Source organism: Lampris incognitus, chromosome 3 (genome assembly GCF_029633865.1).
Source record: "Lampris incognitus isolate fLamInc1 chromosome 3, fLamInc1.hap2, whole genome shotgun sequence".
NCBI classification, from domain to species: domain Eukaryota; kingdom Metazoa; phylum Chordata; class Actinopteri; order Lampriformes; family Lampridae; genus Lampris; species Lampris incognitus.
In genome coordinates, this window is record NC_079213.1 from 2098474 (window position 1) to 2121890 (window position 23417).

The following is a 23417-nucleotide window of genomic DNA, read 5'->3' on the forward strand; positions in this document are numbered from 1 at the left end:
AATAATAATTGTCTTTTAGGTTTGAGGGAATTTATTGAAGCCGAATATGTTGTGTAGTTTGGACCTGGTCCTGTGCCTCTAAAGTGTTAGTATGTGTTAGCGGAACAGGATGGCTGAAGACCAGGTTGGTAGGAGAGTTCTTATCTTTGCTCAACTCTTGGAATTGCAAGGCTTTATAATGAAAAGAGTGTGGGTCACTGAATGTTAGATGTTTCCAGAATTTGATTGCTCTTTTTTTAATTTTAATCAGAAGAGGATATTGGCCTAGTTCTGCCCTGCATGCATTGTTTGTGGGGTCTCAGTTGGATGTTTTTCCCATTTATCTAGTTCTTGACTTGCAAGCGGACCCCACACTTCACTGCCATAAAGGGCAATTGGTTCTATGACTGATTCGAATATTTTCAACCAGATTCTAATTGGAATTTCAAAAGGGATTTGTCTTTTCATGGCAAGTATAGCCCTGCGTGCCTTGTCTCTTAGTTCATTCACTGCCATGTTGAAAGTTCCTCTACAATTGATTCTAAGGCCTAGGTAGGTATAATTAAATGTATGGTCAATTTTATTTGGTCCTAATCTAAATATGTGCTGTCTTCGCTGATATCTGGATCTTTTCTGAAGTATCATTATTTTAGTTTTACTCATGTTAACTGCCAGGGCCCGGGTCTGACAAAACTTTTGAAGGTCTAATTGAGTCTGGAGTCCTTCCTCCGATGGTGAAAGAAGGATCAGGTCGTCCGCATAGAGCAGGAATTTGACCTCAGTATCTTGCAGAGTGAGTCCAGGTGCTGATGAGTTTTCCAGCATAGTTGCCAACTCATTGATATACAAGTTAAACAGAGTTGGGCTTAAAGGGCAGCCCTGTCTCACTCCGCACTCCTGAGGGATATAGTGAGTTCTTTTGGATCCTATTTGGATTCCACACTTAGCTCCTGAGTACATTGTTTTTTAATATCATATGTTTTTTCCCTTACACCGCTTTCCATTAATTTGTAGAACAATCCATAATGCCAATTAGAATCAAATGCTTTTTTGAAGTCGATAAAACAAGTGAATAATTTGTTTTTATTTTGATTATGTTTTTCAATTAGGGTGTGTAGGGTGTAAATATGATCAGTAGTGCAGTAATTTGTTAAGAATCCAATCTGGCTTTTACTCAAGACATTGTGTTTCATAAGGAAGTTTATTAGCCGAGAGTTAATGATACTACAGAATACCTTCCCCAGGTTACTGTTCACACAGGTCAAATTTATCTCCACTTTTGAAAATTGGTGTGATTAATCCGTGATTCCAGATATCAGGGGAATAACCCACACTCAGAACTATGTTGAATAACTTAAGTGTAGCACATTGAGACTTTTCATTCATAGATGTTAGCATTTCATTTAGAATGCCATCAGGTTCACTTGCTTTTTTGGGCTTCAACTTGCCATTTTTGGTCTAAAAGTTCCTGCTCAGTCATGGGGGAGTCAAATGGGTTTTGATATCCCTTGATTGACAGTTCTAATTTTTCTAATTTGTTTATTATGTTACATTGGTCCGTGTTTTGATCCGATTGGACTTTCTTAAATAGAGCTTGGAAATGGTTTGTCCAGATATCTTCATCTTGTATCATTAATTCTTCATGATTTACTTTTTGAAGCGATTCCAATTGTCCCAAAATTTACTGGTGTTTAATGACTCCTCAATCAGTGTCAGTTGCTTACAGGTGTACTGAGCTTTCTTAGTCTGAGTGTGTGTTTATATAGTCTTAGTGTCTCACAGTATAGAAGTCTAATTGATGTATTATTTGGATCTCTGTGTTTCTGATTGGATAACTTGCAAAGTTCTTTCCTCATTGATTGACATTCTGCATCAAACCAGGTATCTTCTTTCTTAAATTTTGGTTTTGATCTTGATCTTTTTAATCCTGCTTTTTCTGCTGTGTTTTCAAATATGTTGTTAACTTTTTCCACGGCGTGATTGACACCTTCTTTACTGAGGATATAAGGGGTATCTAGGAAGATATCTAAAAGATTTTGGATTTCGTGATTGTCAATGGCTTTCTTGAATTCCTCTGTACTGTTTTCAGCCCATCTGTATGGTTTCTTTATGTGGAGCAGCTTACTGGTCTGTGATCTGATAGTGTTGATTTCTGTCTTTTTGATGAACACAGTGATTTGGCTGTGATCAGAAAGGGAGGTTAGCGGTTTGACAGTGAATGCTCTAATTGACAAGGGGTCTATATCGGTTATTATGTAATCTACTGTGCTATTTCCAAGAGGTGAGCAAAATGTGTGTCTTCCAAGCGTGTCTCCTCTTATCCTAACATTGACGATATACAGACCCAGACTGGGACAGAGCATCAAGAGTCTTTTCCATGTCTGTTTGTAGCTGGATCACAGTTGCTTCTGTGGGAGTAAACAAACTTATTGGCTTTATCAAGTGAGTGACAAATGTAGTTATGGCCATCTGAACATACAGAGTCAGCCTGGGTGCCTGTCCGTGCCTTTAGATCTCCACAGACAAGAACATTTCCCTGAGCCTGAAAATGGCCTGTTTCTGCTCTAACAGTGTACATGTGTCTTCAGTGTAATAGGGAGATTCATAAGGGGGGATATATACATTGCACAGAGGAAGAGATCTTTTTGTGAGTTGAAGATTTCTTTTCTAATTTTTAGCCAGATATGATATTTTCTTTTTTTCATGACACTTATGTGTCTGTCTAATTTTGATTTGTACCACATTAACAAACCTCCTGAGTTTCTACCCTGCTGTACTGTGCTGAGTTTTTGCGACGATACAATTATTTCTTTATAGTCTGGGGGACAGTGAGTGATTTTGTTGTCTTTACTCCATGTTTCCATTAATATCATAATGTCAATATCTCTGATGTTCGCCTGAAATTCTCTATTTCTACATTTCAGGCCAAAAGCTGATGAGCTCAGGCCTTGGATATTCCAAGTACTAATGGAAAGGCAGGCAATCGTAACAAATAATAACAATTAATGTTCACAATGCGAGAAACTTTTCAAAGATGTACTGAAGCAATCACTCTGTAGAAAACCCACTGCTTCTGAACTTGTGAAAAAGGGAAGGTGTGTGTCTGTTGTTTTTACTGTGTATGGGGATACATGAGTATCTGTGATAATACTACTGTGTTTTAATGTCAGTGGAAAGTTGGACCATTAAAGACTTGGTTAAAGGTCTCCCTCTCTCTTTCTGTCTCTCTCGCTGTCTCTCTCGCTGTCTCTCGCTTGCTCCGTCCACCTTTGATGTGAAAGCTCTTAACCAATCAGTGGGCACAACCAGGAGGTTTCTGAAAGTCCAAAGCTTTAAAAAAAAAACCCGTCTGTGGGCCTGCCTACAATACCCCTAGTGTGTGTGTGTGTGTGTGTGTGTGTGTGTGTGTGTGTGTGTGTGTGTGTGTGTGTGTGTGTGTGTGTGTGTGTGTGTGTGTGCTTGCTTACAAAGAGCAAAGAGACAGCAAGCCATGGAAGGTGTTCTCTGCCAGATCCTCAATTTCATTATGGCGTAGATCACTGGGAAACACACACACACACACACACACACACACACACACACACACACACACACACACACACACACACACACGGTATGCTTTTTTTTTTTTAATGAATCAATAAATCAGATGGGTGGTCTGATTAGTCAAAGATGTGAGCTGCCAACACTGATATTTCCCATGATGCATTGCTAACCCTCATTTCCTGGTCGTTATGACGGGACCTAGGTGTGATTCCTGGTTTTCATTTGTCTGTATGTCCAGGGCTTTGAAGAAAACTGCTCAGTAACATCGTGTGAGAATCAAATCCATAAACCCATCACAGCAGTTTCTTCATCAAGCTGACTTCTGCTGATGGGACTCTAGTACTTCATAAGTACTGCAGTACTGCTGCAGAGACACAGAGATTACTCGATACAACACTGCAAACTATCTCGTTGGTTAAAACCAATGTTTCTCTGCCAATCATGGGCAGAGTGGGACATGTCTTTGACCAGTCAGATTGTCCATCTGAAACCGACCACCGTCAAGTGTTAAAACAAAGAGAACTCACATCTTCTGGAGACCAAGACACCTGGAGAGACTGGGCAGAGTCCAGATCCGATTATAGGACAGATCACTACAGACGAAGAGAGAAGGAGACACACACACATCCGATTTTTAAAAGCACTTTAAGTCACTTATTTTATACCACCAAATTTTTTTTGGCAATATCACATCCTCCCCCCCCCTTTTCTCCCCAGTTGCATTCGGCCAGTTACCCCACTCTTCCGAGCCGTCCCGGTCTCTGCTCCACCCCCTCTGCTGATCCAGGAGGGCTGCAGACTACCACATGCCTCCTCCCATACATGTGGAGTCACCAGCTGCTTCTTTTCACCTGACAGTGAGGAGTTTCACCAGGGGGACGTAGCACGTGAGAGGATCACGCTATTCCCCCCAGTTCCCCCTCCCCACTGAACAGGCACCCCGACCGACCAGAGGAGGCGCTACTGCAGCGATCAGGACACATACCCACATCCGGCTTCCCACCCGCAGACACGGCCAATTGTGTCTGTAGGGACGCCCGACCAAGCCGGAGGTAACACGGGGATTCGAACCGGCGATCCCCGTGTTGGTAGGCAACAGAATAGACTGCTACGCCACCTGAACACCCAACAATATCTAATTTTTACAAAGGATTTACAGGTTTTAAAAGCAGTTCTTCCTGTTGAGGGTCTGCAGACTAGGGCCCCCTACTCGGTGCTTTTTTCCTCAGTGGGACCTGCAGACAGTTCTGGATGGACTGACTGGTCCGCTTTGGTGCCGCTAAATCAGGTAGATTTGGAGTTTTTCTCTGTCAAGATGGCACGTCTCTTGGTTCTTACTTCGGCCAAGGGAGCAGGGGGATTTGTGTGCCTTATCTGTACATCCCTCCTGCAGGTCTGTCTGTGATGATAAGGGGTCAGCGGAACTGCACCCCAACCGGTCCTTCTGGCTGAAGGTCTTCACCTCCTCGTTCAGGTCAGGGGTCATCAGTCTAAGAGCATACATTCCTCCTCCTTCCACTGACAGGACGGAGGAACGCCTCAACACCCTTTGTCCAGTGTGGGCATTTCGCCGTTATGGGAAGTGCACGGTGACGTTCGTTCATCTGCAATGGTGGCTGGGCTCACGGCCGTGGCTGCACAGCAGCTCGCTCACTGGGTTTGTGATGCAATCTGCAAGAGTTCTGATGCAGTGGGCCGCCCCGCCCAAGTGGGCCACAGGGTGCACTCTACTAGACATGGCATCCTCTATAGCACTTTTCAAGGGAGTGTCAGTGGAGGCCATCTGCCATCTGGTCTTCTACTTCGACCTCACATGGTGTCCCATTCTGCGCTTGGGGGGGGGGGGTTGTCTGGAGCAGGCTGAAGCATTGGTTGTGTCCCGCCTTTGGCTGGTCGTAGCAGTACAGTATGAGGCCCTCGGGGGGGAGCGACCAATCGACTGCTGCTGTGTATGTTACAGTTTTGGCTGGTGTTGAACTAGTGTCAGTTTGGGCCCAGTTGGGCGTACACTCATCGCCTACCGGGCTTCGCCGTAGGTGAACCAACAGCGAAGCCCGGTAGAGGGCAGAGCATGTGCGACAGAACTAGCAGTAAGCCTGGATGTGTACTTCCACTTCTATGAGCTATGAGTACGTGTGTAGCCCTCTAACCACAAGCCGAGCCCGCCTCGGTCTTTGTGGTACAGTCTCAGAGGGAGCTGAGCAGCGGAGACGCAGGGTTTTATAGGGGGTGGGCTTCGTGTGGCTCCTACCAACTGGTTGGGTGGTGCATGCAGAGATCCTTCTAAAGGTGCCAAGGCGGAGCCTCAACGGGGTAAAACAACAGCGAAGCCCATTGGAAGGCAATGCACGTACTCACAGAACTGGAGTTACATCCAGGTTAACAACTATCTTTCTTTCTTTCTTTCTTTCTTTCTTTCTTTCTTTCTTTCTTTCTTTCTTTCTTTCTTTCTTTCTTTCTTCTTTACTTCTCCTTTGCACCTTTTTTGTTTACAGAAAAGCCGTGAAAGAACGTTCTTCTGCAGTATGAATATTTTACGAATCAATATTTTGACCTCTGTGTTGATATTTTATTTTTCCGGCCATAGTTTCAGTTGCGAGGGAAGTTTCTCATGTTAACTAATGGGCCGGGTGGACGCGGGTGGTTCCGGGTGGTTCCTCCAACATCTTTCCTGGTACCGACAAATAAAAACACAACGTATAAACCGTGTCCAGTGTTAAGACTTGTAGCTTTAAAAGGAATAACACCTCAGTCAAGAATCTCCTGGGGTTACTGGACCAGTGTGGAGGTGGTGGTGAGGTGGGTGTGTGAGCTCCATCCAGACTGGATGAGAGTCAGCAGGGCTGCGGTGTCAGAAACCCACATAAAACCTGGTGGAACCTGAGTTGTACTTATGGACGTAGTAGTACTGTGTGTTGGTGAAGGTCTTCTACCAGCTCGCTCTGTCATGTCTGCTGGTTAGACACAACACCTCCACTTCTTCTTCACACTCAACACTACCTGCCTTCTTCTTCCTCACCTGGCCGCTATGATGAAGATGAAAACACTATGCACCCTGTCATTTGTCCTGGCCAAGTCCTGCCAGACACCACCCATCCACACCACACACTGCTGCAGCCTGCAGGACCTGGTGTTCATGGGGTAGTTACTGTCTTCAATAAAGCGGAGATACAGAGTGTTAAAATGATGTTTACATGTCATCTTCAGAACTGCAGCTTCGTTCTGGCCCACCGAAGTCAGCCAGCGAACTACAGACTGAACTTCATCTGACAACCGTGTGTGTGTGTGTGTGTGTGTGTGTGTGTGTGTGTTGGTGAACTCACAGCAGTTGAAGGTTTGGAAGTTGTTCACACACTGAACCTGGAAGAGACGTAATCCTGGCTCCAGTGATGGTCCTACACACACACACACACACACACACACACACACACACACACACACACACACACACACACACACACACACACACACACACACACACACACACACACACACGTCAGCTTGGTAAACAGTTCCGACTCAAGAACTTAACTGAATATTGTTCCTCTCTCTCTCTTCAATATTTGGTTCATTAATAATAATGACAATAATAATAATAATAATAACATATATCAATAGATCTTGTTAAAAGAGAGGACTCAGTGGAAAGGGTTGAAAGTGTCATCTCGACTTTTCGTCTGGTGTGAAATCCTCCCGTTTTGTGGATGTCGTGTCTTTATTCATGTCCTGACTGTTTAAACAGTTCAACATGTGTTGGTCTTCCTGGATGAGAAATGAAAGCAGGAAAATCTCTTTCTTATAACTTTCACCCACAATGTGATGAAAACCATGTGCATAACACCCGTCCCTCCAGAACCACCAACCCCCCCCCCCCCCCCACACACACACACACACACACACACACACACGCACACACACGATACGGCATCCTGATCTGTTTCTCAACAAAACTTGGACCAGTGGACGTCTGACAACAAAGTATATAATTAAAATGTGATTAAATGTTGTTTTGTGAGAGAAAAGACTGAAACATGATGTGAAATCCCTCGCTTGTTCAATGAACGTGTCTTTCTGGCTCTCTCTCAGACACACACACACACACACACACACACAGTGCATCATCATCATCATCATCATCATCAGCAGTCACTCGGGGTCGAGTGTGACTGTCCTCCTTCTAGGTCCTTGTGGGTCTTCAGGTGGGCGTAGAGGCCGAGCCTGGAGCCACATGTTTTGGGGCAATGTGGGCAAGGGTGTGAAGAAGTGGTTGAGGATGTGGTTTGGGCCTCTCTGATAGCTCGCTCCTTCCTGAGTCTGTGCTTGTTTTCAGCAGCACAGTGGAGGTCATGGTTGTAGCACCCAGCACCCTGACGGACAGCCGGTCTCCAGGCCTCCCTGTTCTGCTGCTTGTTCCCAGGTGTTAAGCTCGACGCCAAACATTTGATGTGGGCCTTGATGTTGTCTTTATATCACTTCTTTTGTCCTGCTGGGGCATGGCATCCTGTCACGACCCGAGAGTGAAGGACTTGTTCCAGCAGGCGAGAGTCCGACATGTGGTGGACATGGCCAGTCCATCTCAGCCGATGTTGTGTGATGGTGGCAGTTATAGTAGGCATGTTGACCTCCCCGAGGAAGCTGAAGTTGGTGTGCTTATCCTCCCAGCTGATCTTAAGGATCTTCCTGAGGCATCGTTGTTGGTATGCCTCGAGTGCCTACAGGTGCCTGCTAGATATGTGGTCCAGGTTCCTGACCCATACAGTAGGGTGGGCAGCACTACCACTTTGTACACCAGAATTTTTGCTCTGGCCTGAAAGTCGCGGTTTTCAAAAACCCTTTTACTCACTCTTGAGAAGGCCTGGCTGGCACAACTGAGATGATGATGTATTCATTCATTCATCATCAGCCGCTTCTCCAGGGTCGGGTCGCAGTGGCAGCAAGCTAAGTAGGGCACTCCAGACATCCCTCTCCCCAGCAACGATGGTGTATTTCAATGTAAATGTTGGCTTTGGAGGAGAGAAGGCTGCCAAGATTTGGGAACTGTTCCACGTTTTCGAGTCTGGTGTTGTCTACAAAGATGGATGGTGGCACAGCCGGCATTTTCTGTTGGGTAGGGGTTGGTAGAGGATATGGGTATTTTTTATGTTAATGGCCAGGCCAAGCTGCTTGTATGCCTTTGCAAAGGCGTCTGGTATGTTCTGTAGTTCCTCTTCTATGAGGGACACTAAGGCGTTGTCATCGGCGTATTGTAGCGCTATGATGGATGTGGTGGTGGCTTTACCTTTAGCCCCGAATCTGTTAATATTCAGAAGATTCCCATCAGTCCTGTACATGATTTTGACTCCCTGAGGCAGACTGGGACCCATGAGGTGGAGGATGATGGCAATGAAGACAGAGAACAGGGTTGGCGCAATGACACAACCTTGTTTAACTCCTGTGTGGACTTTGAAGGACTCTGTCTCGTCTCCATAACTACTGAGTACTTTAGCTGACATATCATGTAGGAGTTGTAGTACTCTGATATATTTGTCAGAGCAGCCTATTGTTGACAGAAGTAGTCAGAGGGCCTGGTGGTTTATGGAATCAAAAGTAGTGCGGTTCACTATGTCCATACATAAAAGTTCGTTGTATCTTTTTGGGGATTTGGAAAACTATACATTTTTGAAAATTTCATAGAAAAACAAATCAGAAAATGCACGATTCCATTTTCACAGAAGCCAATATGGCGACCATCTTGGGTTTTCAAAAATGGCGACCTTCAAACACTCGTTTCTAAATATCTCGCCTCCTAGATTACCTAGGATCATGAGTCCAGTGGCTAAACCTACATTTTGGGGGGTAGGAAATCCAATGATGCTAACTAGTAATCGGTACAGCTGATCAATGGCACATGTTTAGGTCACCAGCTTGGACTTTTAATGTGCATAACTGAAGTTTATACGCTTATCTCCTTATCCTGACATCTAAGTGACATAGGAACCTGAGCCAAGTGGATATCTTAACTCAAGGTGAATATATTTACAATAGTAAGCTATATTAGAAGAAGGGAACATTTGTCTTCTTTGCTGCAGACAACACAGATTTCGCTGAAGACACTGCTGATGGCAAAGGCACCACTCATGGAACAATTGTGGCAGTATACCAGAAAGCCGATGCTCCTGGAGAACCAGTTGCCACACCTCTGACCATTGGTGACACAAAAAGACTGTCAGTCACACCATAAAGGTCCTGGTAGTGCTCTTTCCACCTCTTTCCACATTTATGGCCCTCAGACCTTACTAGAATAATGTTCCAGACTTCTATGCACCTCCAGAGATACCAATAGACATTGTTTACAACCCTACAGTATGTTGGAGCACCAGCACCTGACACATATACAGGCAGAAATGTGGGAGATGAGGCGGGGTCCTGGTTAGGCTATGCTGTTGCCCATCTCGACCTTCCATCTAGGGCTGGGCGATATATCGAATATACTCGATGTATCGTGGCTTGTTCTCTGTGGGATGTAGAAAATGACTATATCGGGAATATTCGAGTATACATTCAATTGTCACGCAGTTGCTTTTAGTCGCGGGCATTGAACTACAGGTTTTTCTCACTCTTTCTCATCTCTCCGCACAGAGATGAGATAAAACAAGCGCACCTAGTTACATACATCACATTCTGTCATGCGTGTGTAGCAAGTTTAAAAACGTCATAACCAAAATATATTGTATAATTACACAAAGTATCACCACATGATTATTATTATTATTATCATTATATTCATTGCTAACATTGTTATTTTCTTTTATCATATCATCAGGAAATGCTTATAGTAGCCCCTCCCTGTTGAACCCCATTTCCTGTTAGTAGCCCCAAACGTATGTTCCCCCTGACCTCTGTCTCTTTCCCGCTTTGGATATGTAGAAAGAGGCACGTGTTCATTTTGTCTGCCCCTGTAATTTATTTTATCCATTCCTAATGTGTCTTATGTCTAATGTGGGTCCCAATTCTTGCGTAGGCTACAGCAGGAGCTGATCTGACGTTTCCTGAAACCTGTCCTGTTTTGTTTATATGCCACAGGTATGTTTTATTTCTTTTTGTAAAAAAAATTTGTGTTGCTAGCTAAGCGCTCTTTCCCGCTTTGGACATGTAGAAAGAGGCTACAGCAGGAGCTGAGCTGACGTTTCCTGAAACCGGTCCTGTTTTGTTTATATGCCACAGAATACAGATCCCATGCATGAGAGAAGTTGTCCTGGCTTTCCTACACAACGCAATGGAAAAGTACACCGGCCACACGTGCAATTCCAGGAGGGGTTTGAGAGCCTTGTGCACTGACTCGAGGACTTCCACGTCTTGCCAGGTGAGAACGAGATGCCGGGTTTTCTTGTCTGCTGCTAAGACTTGATACGTCATATTAGTTACATCATGCATAAAAGGCACTTTATTTGTTTTAAAATGTCATGATGTTTATGACATCTCTTAATAACTCTTTAATAAATACAGTTTTGATAAATTTGTTTAGTTGTGATTTCACCCTTTAGGCATGAATGTTTAAAATCAGCATATATTAATGCAGTATGAACAAGAATGTTTTAATGTAGACACGCTGGCATGATTGTATGCATCAAAGGGTTAATTCAAGGCTAAGGCAAAATATCGAGATATATATCGTGTATCGTGACATGGCCTAAAAATATCGGGATATTAGTAAAAGGCCATATCGCCCAGCCCTACTTCCATCCATCCCTACCATGTTGCTAGCCAACATATGATCTGCTGGCAAGAAGCTAGAAGAACTCCACTGCTGGGTCAGCTCCCATTGGGACATCAGGGACTGCTGCATGTTGTTTTATGGAGACCTGCCTGACCTCAAACGTCCTTGACAGGGCCATACAGCATGATGGCTGTGTGTGTGTGTGTGTGTGTGTGTGTGTGTGTGTGTGTGTGTGTGTTTGTCTCTCACAGGCTCTCCAGACTTGAGGTTCCTGTCAGATCTGGAAACTCTGTGATGTCAGCAGCTCCATTAAGAGACCTGAAGAGAGACAGAGGGAGAGAACTGTAAATGGACAGTCACAATAGTCAGGTTTATTTATATAGCACATTTAAAACAACCACAGTTGAACCAAAGTGCTGCACAAGCTTCAAATAGAATATAAAATAAGTAACACACATGAATGTAAAAATACATGTAAAAGTAAAATAAAGAAATTAAAATGTAAAAAATAAAACACAAGAGTAAAAGTATATTTCCACAATCAAATCCCGGTGTCTAGCTCAACTTGAATCGGATGCCAGCGAGAAGAGGTAGGTCTTTAACCAGGATTTAAAAGTCTCTGGGGTCTGAGCAGATCTGATGTGTACTGGTAAGTTGCTCCAGAGATCAGGGGCGGCAGCCACTGCAGAGGCTCTGTCCCCCCTGTTGTTAAGCCTGGATCTGGGAACATGTAGGCTGGAGCATCTGGTTTGCTGACCCGAGTGCTCTGACTGGTGTATGATGATGTATTAGCTCAGATAAATAAGATGGTGCCAGCCCATTTAAAGACTTGAAAACAAGTAATAAAATCTTAAACTGAATCCTAAAACAGACAGGAAGCCAATGAAGGGAGGCCGGTACAGGCGTTATGTGATCACGTCACTTCTTTCCTGTCAGCAGGCGAGCAGCTGCATTTTGTACAAGCTGCAGGCGACGAAGCGACGACTGAGCTACGCCAACATACAATGAGTTACAATAATCCAAACGAGAGGTAATAAACGCATGAATTACCCTTTCAAGATCATTTGGAGGGAGATAGGCCTTTACTTTTCCCAGAAGTTGTAATTGAAAAAAACTTGTTTTGACTACTGAGCTTATTTGTTTGTCAAAGTTAAAAGAGATGTCAAAAATCACCCCAAGATTCCTAACAGAAGAGTGACTGTAGGAAGCTAAAGGGCCAAGAGCACTATCATAACCATCCGGCAGATCAGGCTTTCCATATACAATAATTTCAGTCTTATTTTGATTTAGTCCATCAATGTTTTGACATCCTTTAAACAACTAAGCACAGCCTGTATAGAATCTCTGCTGTTTGTTTTTATAGACAGATAAATGTGCAAATCATCAGCAAAACAATGAAAAGACATATTATGTTCTTTAAAAATGGTCCCCAATGTCAGCATATACAAACCCCAATTCCAATGAAGTTGGGACGTTGTGTAAAACGTAAATGAAAACAGAATACAATGATTTGCAAATCCTTTTCCACCTATACTCAATTGAACACACTACAAAGACAAGATATTTAATGTTCAAACTGATAAACTTTATTGTTTTTTGCAAATATTCCCTCATTGTGAATGTGATGCCTGCAACACGTTCCAAAGCAGCTGGGACAGGGGCATGTTCACCACTGTGTTACACCACCTTTCCTTTTAACAACACTCAATAAGCGTTTGGGAACTGAGGACACTACTTGTTGAAGCTTTGTAGGTGGAATTCTTTCCCATTCTTGCTTGATGTACGACTTCAGTTGCTCAACAGTCCGGGTCTCCGTTGTCGTATTTTGCGCTTCATAATGCGCCACACATGTTCAATGGGAGACAGGTCTGGACGGCAGGCAGGCCAGTCCAGTACCCGCACTCTTTTACTACGAAGCCCCGCTGGTGTAACACCTGCAGAATGTGGCTTGGCATTGTCTTGCTGAAATAAGCAGGGACGTCCCTGAAAAAGACGTCGCTTGGATGGCAGCATATGTTGCTCCAAAACCTGTATGTACCTTCCAGCATTAATGGTGCCTTCACAGGTGTGCAAGTTACCCATGATGCCATGGGCACTAACACCCCCCCCCCATACCACCACAGATGCTGGCTTTTGGACTCTGCGCTGAGAACAATCTGGATGGTCCTTTTCCTCTTTAGCCCGGAGGACACGACGTCCATGATTTCCAAAAACAATGTGAAATGTGGACTCGTCAGACCACAGCACACTTGGCGTCAGTCCATCTCAGATGAGCTCGGGCCAGAGAAGCCAGCGGCGTTTCTGGGTGGTGTTGATATATGCCTTTGGCTTTGCATGGTGGAGTTTTAACTTTCACTTGTAGATGTAGTGACCAACTGTGTTAACTGATGATGGTTTTCCCAAGTGTTCCTGAGCCCACGTGGTAATATCCTATACACAATGATGTCGGTTTTTAATGCAGTGCCGTCTGAGGGGTCGAAGGTCACGGGCATTCACTGTTGGTTTTGGGCCTTGCCGCTTACGTGCAGAGATTTCTCCGGATTCTCTGAATCTTGTGATGATATGATGGACTGGAGATGAGGAAATCCCTAAATTCCTTGCAGTTGTATGTTGAGAAACGTTGTTCTTAAACTGTTGGACTATTTGCTCACGCAGTTGTTCACAAAGTGGTGACCCTCGCCCCATCCTTGCTTGTGAACGACTGAGCCTTTCGGGGATGCTCCTTTTATACCCAATCATGACACTGACCTGTTTCCAGTTAACCTGTTCACCTGTGGAATGTTCCAAACAGGTGCTTTTTGAGCATTCCTCAACTTTCCCAGTCTTTTGTTGCCCCTGTCCCAGCTTCTTTGGAACGTGTTGCAGGCATCAAATTCAAAATGAGTGAAAATTTGCAAAAAACAATAAAGTTTATCAGTTTGAACATTAAATATCTTGTCTTTGTAGTGTATTCAATTGAATATAGGTCGAAAAGGATCTGCAAATCATTGTATTCTGTTTTTATTCACGTTTTACACAACGTCCCAACTTCATTGGAATTGGGGTTTGTACAATGAGAAGAGAATGGGGCCCAAAATGGAGCCTTGGGGGACCCCACAGTTAAGTGGGGCCACAGCTGAAGAGAATTGGTCTATATGGAATGAAAAGCTTCTCTTTGACAGGTAAGACTTGAACCATTCTAGGACGGTACCTTTAATGCCTACACACAGCTCAAGACATGATAAAAGAATATAATGGTCAACTGTGTCGAAGGCAGCAGTCAGGTCCAAAAGCACCAGAACAGTGGAGTTCCCAGAGTCCACAGTTAAAACAAGATCATTAAAAACTCTTAAAAGGGCTGTTTCAGTACTGTGACGTGATTTGAAACCAGACTGGAACTTTTCACAAATGCCATTAATTTTAGGTGCGTTTGTAATTGTACATAAACTGCTTTCTCTAAGACTTTTGAAAGAAAAGGCAGCTTAGAAATTGGCCTAAAGTTAGATAGAACAGAGGGATCAAGATTGCTCTTTTGATGAGGGGCTGTACTACAGCATGTTTGAAAGCAGCAGGAACACAGCCTGAGAGAAGAGAGGTGTTTATCAAATTTACAATACAAGACCCAACAATGGTAAAAACATCTTTTATCAGTCTGGGTGGAATACTGTCAAGGGGGCAATCTGAAGGCCTCAAATGGTTAACTACCTCAGATATAAAGGAGAGGGACACAGGCTCAAACGTGTGCAGGGGCGCGCGATTTAACCTGAGAATAAGGCAGCACCACAGTAAATAACACAGGCAAATGGTCCGATATACGTGTATCACATATTTCAGTGATGCATACACGTAAACCCAAGGCCAACACATGGCCAAGTGTGGGACCCTTCTCATGCGTCGGGCCAGTCACCAGTTGAGTGAGATTAAAAGAGTCAATAAGATTCAAAAAGTCTTTGACCAGAGGTCTGGATTCACAGCAGACATGGATATTAAAATCACCGACAATTAAACTGTCGTAGTTCACTATAGTCCCCGCCACAAAGTCTGTGAAGTCCTGAATGAAGTTCTTATTGAATGTTGGTGGACGGTGGACCACTGCGCACAGCACGGGACAATTACACTTTATTTCAAAAAGGTGCAGCTCGAAGCTGCAGAAGCTGTCAGACGGAGTCTGTCTGTCGGCAGTGGAGGCTGGATTTAAATACAGAAGCTAGACCTCCACCTTTGCCAGTGGTCCGAGGCGAGCTGATGAATAAGCAGTCAGGGGGAAGAAGTTCAGAAAACGTGGTGAACGCACGGGCGTGAAGCCGGTACTCCGTCAGAAACATAAAATCCCATTCCCGAGAGGTCAAGAAGTCATTTAGCAGGAGTGTCTTATTAGCTAGAGGTCTAGCATTAACGAGAGCCAGGCGGACAGTAAGCTGCTCTTCGTCTGACGCTGATGCACCATCCAGCGGGCGAAGGTTCCTGTTCTCCATGTCACCTCTGCGGGCCTGCGTCCGCCAGGGAAGAGGAGCCTCCACCGGCAGGTGGAGTTGGCCCACAGCAACGCCAGGAACAACAGGCAGGAACCATCGAAGTGGAAAAAGGTGATAACCACTGCGAAGGAGGCGAGGGTCATTTCCATGGGAGGACGTTAGGTAAGCGTTGATTCTCACCCGGACACCACCCCGCTTTCCCCGTCTTCTAGGGCGCTTCCTCCGGGGAAGGACACCAGGTGGGTGGTGCAGGTATGCCGGTACAGCCGACAGCAATGGAGGAAGGTTTGAGAATGGATCTCCCAAATCGTGTTTCAACGGCAACTCGTGGGACGCTCGGATACTAAGAAGCACGTGGTGATCATATACGACGCCATGACAGCACGTGTGGTAAAACAGAACAACAGCAAACAACAGACCCGACAGACCCGACAGACCCGACAGACCCAACAGACCCGACAGACCCAACAGACCCGACAGACCCGACAGACCCGACAGACGGCTCGCCGCACACTCTGGCGCCACCTTCCCAATAACAAGTTCCCCTCACTGAAAGACGTTTGAAAGCTGTGTGTGTGTGTGTGTGTGTGTGTGTGTGTGTGTGTGTGTGTGTGTGTGTGTGCGTGTGTGTGTGCGTGTGTGTGTGTGTGTCTTACAGAGTGCGTAGTTCTGGTAGGTTCTGGAAAGCGGATCGTCCTACAGACTGGATGGGATTGTCATAGAAGAATCTAGACAAGAGAAGTTCAGTGTTGAAGAGGAGAGTTTGTCGTTTTCTGAAGCACAGCCGTCTGATCCACCACACACACCTCACACGTTACATACACAACACACACATGTTGCACACACACCTCACACGTTACATACACAACACACACATGTTGCACACACACCTCACACGTTACATACACAACACACACATGTTGCACACACACCTCACACGTTACATACACACCACACACATGTTGCACACTACACACCACACACACCTCACACGTTACATACACACCACACACATGTTGCACACTACACACCACACACACCTCACACGTTACATACACAACACACACATGTTGCACACTACACACCACACACACCTCACACGTTACATACACAACACACACATGTTGCACACACACCTCACACGTTACATACACAACACACACATGTTGCACACACACCTCACACGTTACATACACACCACACACATGTTGCACACTACACACCACACACACCTCACACGTTACATACACACCACACACATGTTGCACACTACACACCACACACACCTCACACGTTACATACACACCACACACATGTTGCACACTACACACCACACACACCTCACACGTTACATACACAACACACACATGTTGCACACACACCTCACACGTTACATACACACCACACACATGTTGCACACACACCTCACACATTACATACACAACACACACATGTTGCACACTACACACCACACACACCTCACACGTTACACACACACCACACACATGTTGCACACACACCTCACACGTTACATACACAACACACACATGTTGCACACTACACACCACACACACCTCACACGTTACATACACAACACACACATGTTGCACACTACACACCACACACACGTCACTCTCATGTTGCGTTCACGCTGAGCGTGGCCATGGACAGCAGAAACAGTCATTCAGCTGACTGGCTGTTTGTCTGTAAGCAAGAAGAGCAGAGCTGAATTGAACTGGTTTGACCCCACGTCAGCACCAGAACCTGTACCTGAGCAGACGCTCCATGTTCCCCTCCACCCACACGGTTACAATGGACGCCAAGCTGGGTTTATGTGCGTGGCATTCTGGGACAAACCTGGCAGCAGTTGTGTGTCCCCACCACGACTGCTGCCAGCATCATACAGCTGTGGCACACTGTCTGCACCGCCTGGTTTTACACCTGCATCCTTTCTTCCTTTTTCTGGATTCCCCCCCAACCCCCTTCTCCCCAATCCTACTTTGGCCAGTTACCCCACTCTTCTGAGCCGTCCCAGTCTCTGCTCCACCTCCTCTGCTGATCCGGGGAGGGCTGCAGACTATCACATGCCTCCTCCCATACATGTGGAGTCACCAGCCGCTTCTTTTCACCCGACAGTGAGGAGTTTCACCAGGGGGACGTAGCACGTGGGAGGATCACGCTATTCCCCCCAGTTCCCCCTCCCCCCTGAACAGGCACCCTGACCCACCAGAGGAGGCGCTAGTGCAGCGACCAGGACACATATACCCACATCCGGCTTCCCACCTGCAGTCACGGCCAATTGTGTCTGTAGGGACGCCGGACCAAGCCAGAGGTAACACGGGGATTCGAACCAGCGGTCCAGTGTTGGTAGGCAACAGAATAGACTGCTACGCCACCCGGACGCCCACCTGCATCCTTTCTATACTTTTATAAGAACTTTAATGTCCCACTTGTGTGTTGAGCTAGCAAAACAAGGTTTTCATTATGACAAGAGGTGCGAACTTCCTTTCATAAACGACAAATAAAGTGTAAAAACTTCAAACAAATACAATCTCATGTGAGGAAAGCCGATGAGGCAGACTAGTATTACTCACGTTACTACAGTTCTCTGACCACCAAGACATCATCTAGCGACCTCACCTGGCTGCTCTACCTCAGCTTGACAACCACTGAGACACACACACACACACACACACACACACACATATCTGCACATATGGTGGTACCTACATGGTGAGCAGAGAAGGGTTCCCAGTGAAGGCGTGTTCTGGGATGGAGCGGATGCTGTTACTATGGAAACCACTAAACAGGGAACAGTAACATGGACAGCCCATCATCCATATTCACAATAAGTAAACATGACACCATGTGTGACTGCTCTGCTCTACGATAGTTACATTAATACCATCAAATATCACACACACACACACACACACACACACACACACACACACACACACACACACACACACACACACACACACACACACACACACACACACACTGTGTGGACTCACAGCTCCTTGAGGTGACTGAGAGCACGGATCGCTACAGGAAACTCAACCAGACTGTTATAGTTTAAATCCCTGAGACAAAGAGAGAGAGAGACAGACAGACAGACAGACAGACAGACAGACAGACAGACAGACAGACAGACAGACAGACAGACAGACAGACAGACAGAGACAGAAACAGAGAGACAGACAGAGACATCTTTAATGTTAATTACTACCACTTATTGTTATGTCTACTTTGTTTTTCAATGTACACACATTAAATGTATCACAAGCTTTGGACACACACATGACCCACCTGTCATGCCAACAAAGCTACCTGAACTGGCCTGAACTGAACTGAACTGACCTGAACTGACCTGACCTGACGTGACGTGACCTGAACTAACCTTAACTGAACTGTCCTGAACTGAACTGAACTGCACTGAGCTGACCTGAACTGACTTGACCTGAACTGACCTGACCTGACCTGAACTGACTTGACCTGAACTGACCTGACCTGAACTGACTTGACCTGAACTGACCTGACCTGAACTGAACTGACCTTAACTGCACAGAACTGACCTGACCTGACCTGACCTGACCTGACCTGACCTGACCTGAACTGAACTGACCTGACCTGACCTGACTTGACCTGAACTGACCTGACCTGAACTGACCTTAACTGCACAGAACAGAACTGAACTGACCTAAACTGACCTGACCTGAACTGAACTGACCTGAACTGACCTGAACTGACCTGAACTGACCTTAACTGCACAGAACAGAACTGAACTGACCTGGCCTGAACTGACCTGACCTGAACTGACCTGAACTGAACTGACCTTAACTGCACAGAACAGAACTGAACTGACCTGAACTGACCTGACCTGACCTGACCTGAACTGACCTTAACTGCACAGAACAGCACTGAACTGACCTGAACTGACCTGACCTGACCTGACCTGAACTGAACTGAATTGAACTGGCCTGAACTGAACTGAACTGACCTGAACTGCACTGAGCTCAGCTGACCTGAACCCTACTGACCTGAACTGAACCTAACTGACCTGAACTGCGCTGAGCTGGGCTGACCTGAACTGACCTGACCTGATCTGACCTGACCTGAACTGATCGACCTGACCTGACCTGACCTGAACTGAACTGAACTGACCTGAACTGAACTGCACTGAGCTGGGCTGACCTGAACTGAACTGAGATGGGCTGACCTGAACTAATTGAATTGAACTGACCTGACCTGACCTGACCTGACCTGAACTGCACTGCACTTCACTGCACTGAGCTGAGCTGACCTTAGCTGACCTGAACTGACTTGACCTGAACTGAACTGACCTGAACTGAACTGCACTTAGCTGACCTGACCTGACCTGAACTGACCTGACCTGACCTGACCTGAACTGAATTGAACTGGCCTGAACTGAACTGAACTGAACTGACCTGACCTGAACTGCACTGAGCTGAGCTGACCTGAACCTGACTGACCTGAACTGAACTGACCTGAACTGCCCTGAGCTGGGCTGACCTGACCTGAACTGATCGACCTGACCTGACCTGACCTGACCTGAACTGAACTGCACTGAGCTGGGCTGACCTGAACTGAACTGCACTGAGCTGGGCTGACCTGAACTAATTGAATTGAACTGACCTGACCTGACCTGACCTGAACTGAACTGAACTGAACTGAACTGAACTGAACTGCACTGAGCTGAGCTGACCTGAACCTGACTGACCTGAACTGAACTGACCTGAACTGCACTGAGCTGGGCTGACCTGACCTGAACTGATCGACCTGACCTGACCTGACCTGAACTGACCTGACCTGAACTGCACTGAGCTGGGCTGACCTGACCTGAACTGCACTGAGCTGGGCTGACCTGAACTAATTGAATTGAACTGACCTGACCTGACCTGACCTGACCTGACCTGACCTGAACTGAACTGCACTGCACTAGACTGCACTGCACTGAGCTGACCTTAGCTGACCTGAACTGACTTGACCTGAACTGAGCTGACCTTAGCTGACCTGAACTGCACTGCACTGAGCTGACCTTAGCTGACCTGAACTGAACTGCACTGCACTGAGCTGACCTTAGCTGACCTGAACTGAACTGACCTGACCTGAACTGCACTGCACTGAGCTGAGCTGACCTTATCTGACCTGAACTGACTTGACCTGAACTGCACTGAACTGCACTGCGCTGAGCTGACCTTAGCTGACCTGAACTGACCTGACCTGAACTGAACTGCACTGCACTGAGCTAACCTTAGCTGACCTGAACTGAACTGACCTGCACTGAACTGCACTGCACTGAGCTAACCTTAGCTGACCTGAACTGACTTGACCTGAACTGCACTGAACTGAACTGCACTGTGCTGAGCTGAGCTGACCTTAGCTGACCTGAACTGACTTGACCTGAACTGACCTGAACTGAACTGCACTGAGCTAACCTTAGCTGACCTGAACTGAACTGACCTGAACTGAACTGCACTGTACTGAGCTGACCTTAGCTGACCTGAACTGACTTTACCTGAACTGCACTGCACTGAGCTGACCTTAGCTGACCTGAACTGACTTGACCTGAACTGACCTGAACTGACCTGACCTTAACTGCACTGACCTGAACTGACCTGAACTGCACTGACCTGAACTGCACTGTGCTGACCTTAGCTGACCTGAACTGACCTGACCTGACCTGACCTGAACTGAACTGCACTGCACTGAGATGAGCTGAGCTGACCTTAGCTGACCTGAACTGACTTGACCTGAACTGACCTGAACTGAACTGCACTGCACTGCACTGAGCTGACCTTAGCTGAACTGAACTGAACTGCACTGCACTGAGCTGACCTTAGCTGACCTGAACTGACTTGACCTGAACTGCACTGAGCTGAGCTGAGCTGACCTTAGCTGACCTAAACTGACCTGACCTGAACTGCACTGACCTGAACTGCACTGCACTGAGCTGACGTGACCTGAACAGACTTGACCTGAACTGCACTGACCTGACCTGACCTGACCTGAACTGACCTGACCTGACCTGAACTGCACTGAACTGACAGAGAGAGAGAGAGAGAGAGAGAGAGAGAGAGAGAGAGGGAGGGAGGGACAGAGACAGAGAGACCGAGAGAGAGAGAGAGAGAGACAGAGAGAGAGAGACAGAGACAGAGGGCGAGAGAGAGATAAACACAAGATGGCAGACAAACCCAGCATGACTGACACACTTTGGAAGAAGGGAATAGATTTGTTGAAGAGTGTTTCCTGTCTGCCTGTCATGTGAATTTTAGCATCCCTCCATTGTTGAGGGACACTCTCCTGGTCCCAGACCTGCAGGATGTACTGACAGATCATTCTAGTGCACAAGTATCCTCCTTGTTTTAGGAGTTCTGCTGAGACACCATCCCCACCAGGTGACTTATTGTTCTTGAGGGAGTTGATGGCTGCAAGTACTTCTTGAAAAGTTGCTGAGTGGTCAAGGTCTGGGATGGGCGGATGAATTGGCAGCTTCCAGGATGGATTGGTCGGTTGGTGAGTGCTGGTTAAGTAGGGCTTTAAAATGTTCAGCCCACCTTGCCAGGATCCGCTTTTGGTCTTTCGTGGTTGTCAGTCCGTCCGCTAAGGGTGTGATAGAGCAGTTCCTAGGGCCGTATATAGTCTTTATAGAGTTGTAGAAGTTGTGCATATAATTTCTGTCAGCATATGATTGACTTTTATGAGCTTTTTTCATCCACCATGTATTTTGCAGAGTGTGCAAGGTTGTTTGTACCTCATTATGTGCTGTTTGCCACTGATCTCAAGAGATGGCAGATGCAGGGCAGTTGAGAGTGGCCCTGTGTGCCCTACGCATGGTTTCCAGCAGGGATGCGATAGCGTCAGAGTTCTCATCAAACCAGTCCTGATGTTTTCTGGCTCTGTTGCCTATAGAGTCAACTGATGCTTGATGTAGCAATGAGGTTGGGGAGGTCCATTTCTAATCCATGGAATTGGCAGAACTCAGAATGGCCTCAAACTCTAGTACCATCGTGCCTACAGAGTGATGGAACTCATTCCATGCTGGGGCTGACTTCAATTTAGCACAGTCAGTTGCTTTTTTTTGGGCTTCTTGAGACGCTGTGGGGGGCACACTTTGATGTGGAGCTTGGTCATGATCAGGGGGTGATCTGTCCAGCATTCTGCACCTCTCATGGCCCGGGTCAGTAAGACATCACTAGTGTCAGTGCATCTTGTTATGACATAGTCAATCAGGTGCCAGTGTTTAGCTCGTGGGTGCATCCAGGATGTTTTGTATTTTGGTCTTCTGCTGAAACAGTGTGTTTGTAATGGTGAGGTCATGCTCTACACAAAGTGTTAGCAGCCTCAGACTATTTGCATTAACTTGATCAACCCCATGCCTACCCAGTACTTCACCTCTATATACCATTGTTCTTTCATACCCTAGCATTAAAGTCTCCCAGAAGAAGGATCTTGTGCTTTTTGGGATACGATGAAGGAAGGGCCTCATCTAGTTGCTGGTAGAAGCTGTCCTTCACACCATTGCCAGATGGTAGTGTTGGCGCATATGCACTTAACAGAGTGGCATAGAGTGCCTTTGCTAGGGGGATATGGACGGTCATCAGCCTCACACTTAGTCCGGTGGGTGTTTCAGTGAGGCTGGGTAGAATACTGCTCTTGATTGCCAGTCCAACACCATGCAGATATTGTCCGCCAAGGGGATAGCCTCTCCAGAAAAA

General features: G+C 46.2%; 1 protein-coding gene across 1 annotated transcript in view; it reads right to left on the reverse strand.

Moving 5' to 3' along the window:
• Positions 1-23417, reverse strand: part of LOC130109021 (leucine-rich repeat-containing G-protein coupled receptor 5-like) — a 77408-nt gene that overhangs the window by 9916 nt on the left and 44075 nt on the right. Inside the window, exons 5-11 of the mRNA XM_056275723.1 lie at positions 18693-18761; positions 18406-18477; positions 16332-16403; positions 11471-11539; positions 6849-6920; positions 4053-4118; positions 3447-3518 (exon numbers count right to left, since the gene is read on the reverse strand). Of these exons, the coding sequence (XP_056131698.1) occupies positions 3447-3518; positions 4053-4118; positions 6849-6920; positions 11471-11539; positions 16332-16403; positions 18406-18477; positions 18693-18761 (492 nt within the window). The remainder of the gene's footprint in view (positions 1-3446; positions 3519-4052; positions 4119-6848; positions 6921-11470; positions 11540-16331; positions 16404-18405; positions 18478-18692; positions 18762-23417) is intronic.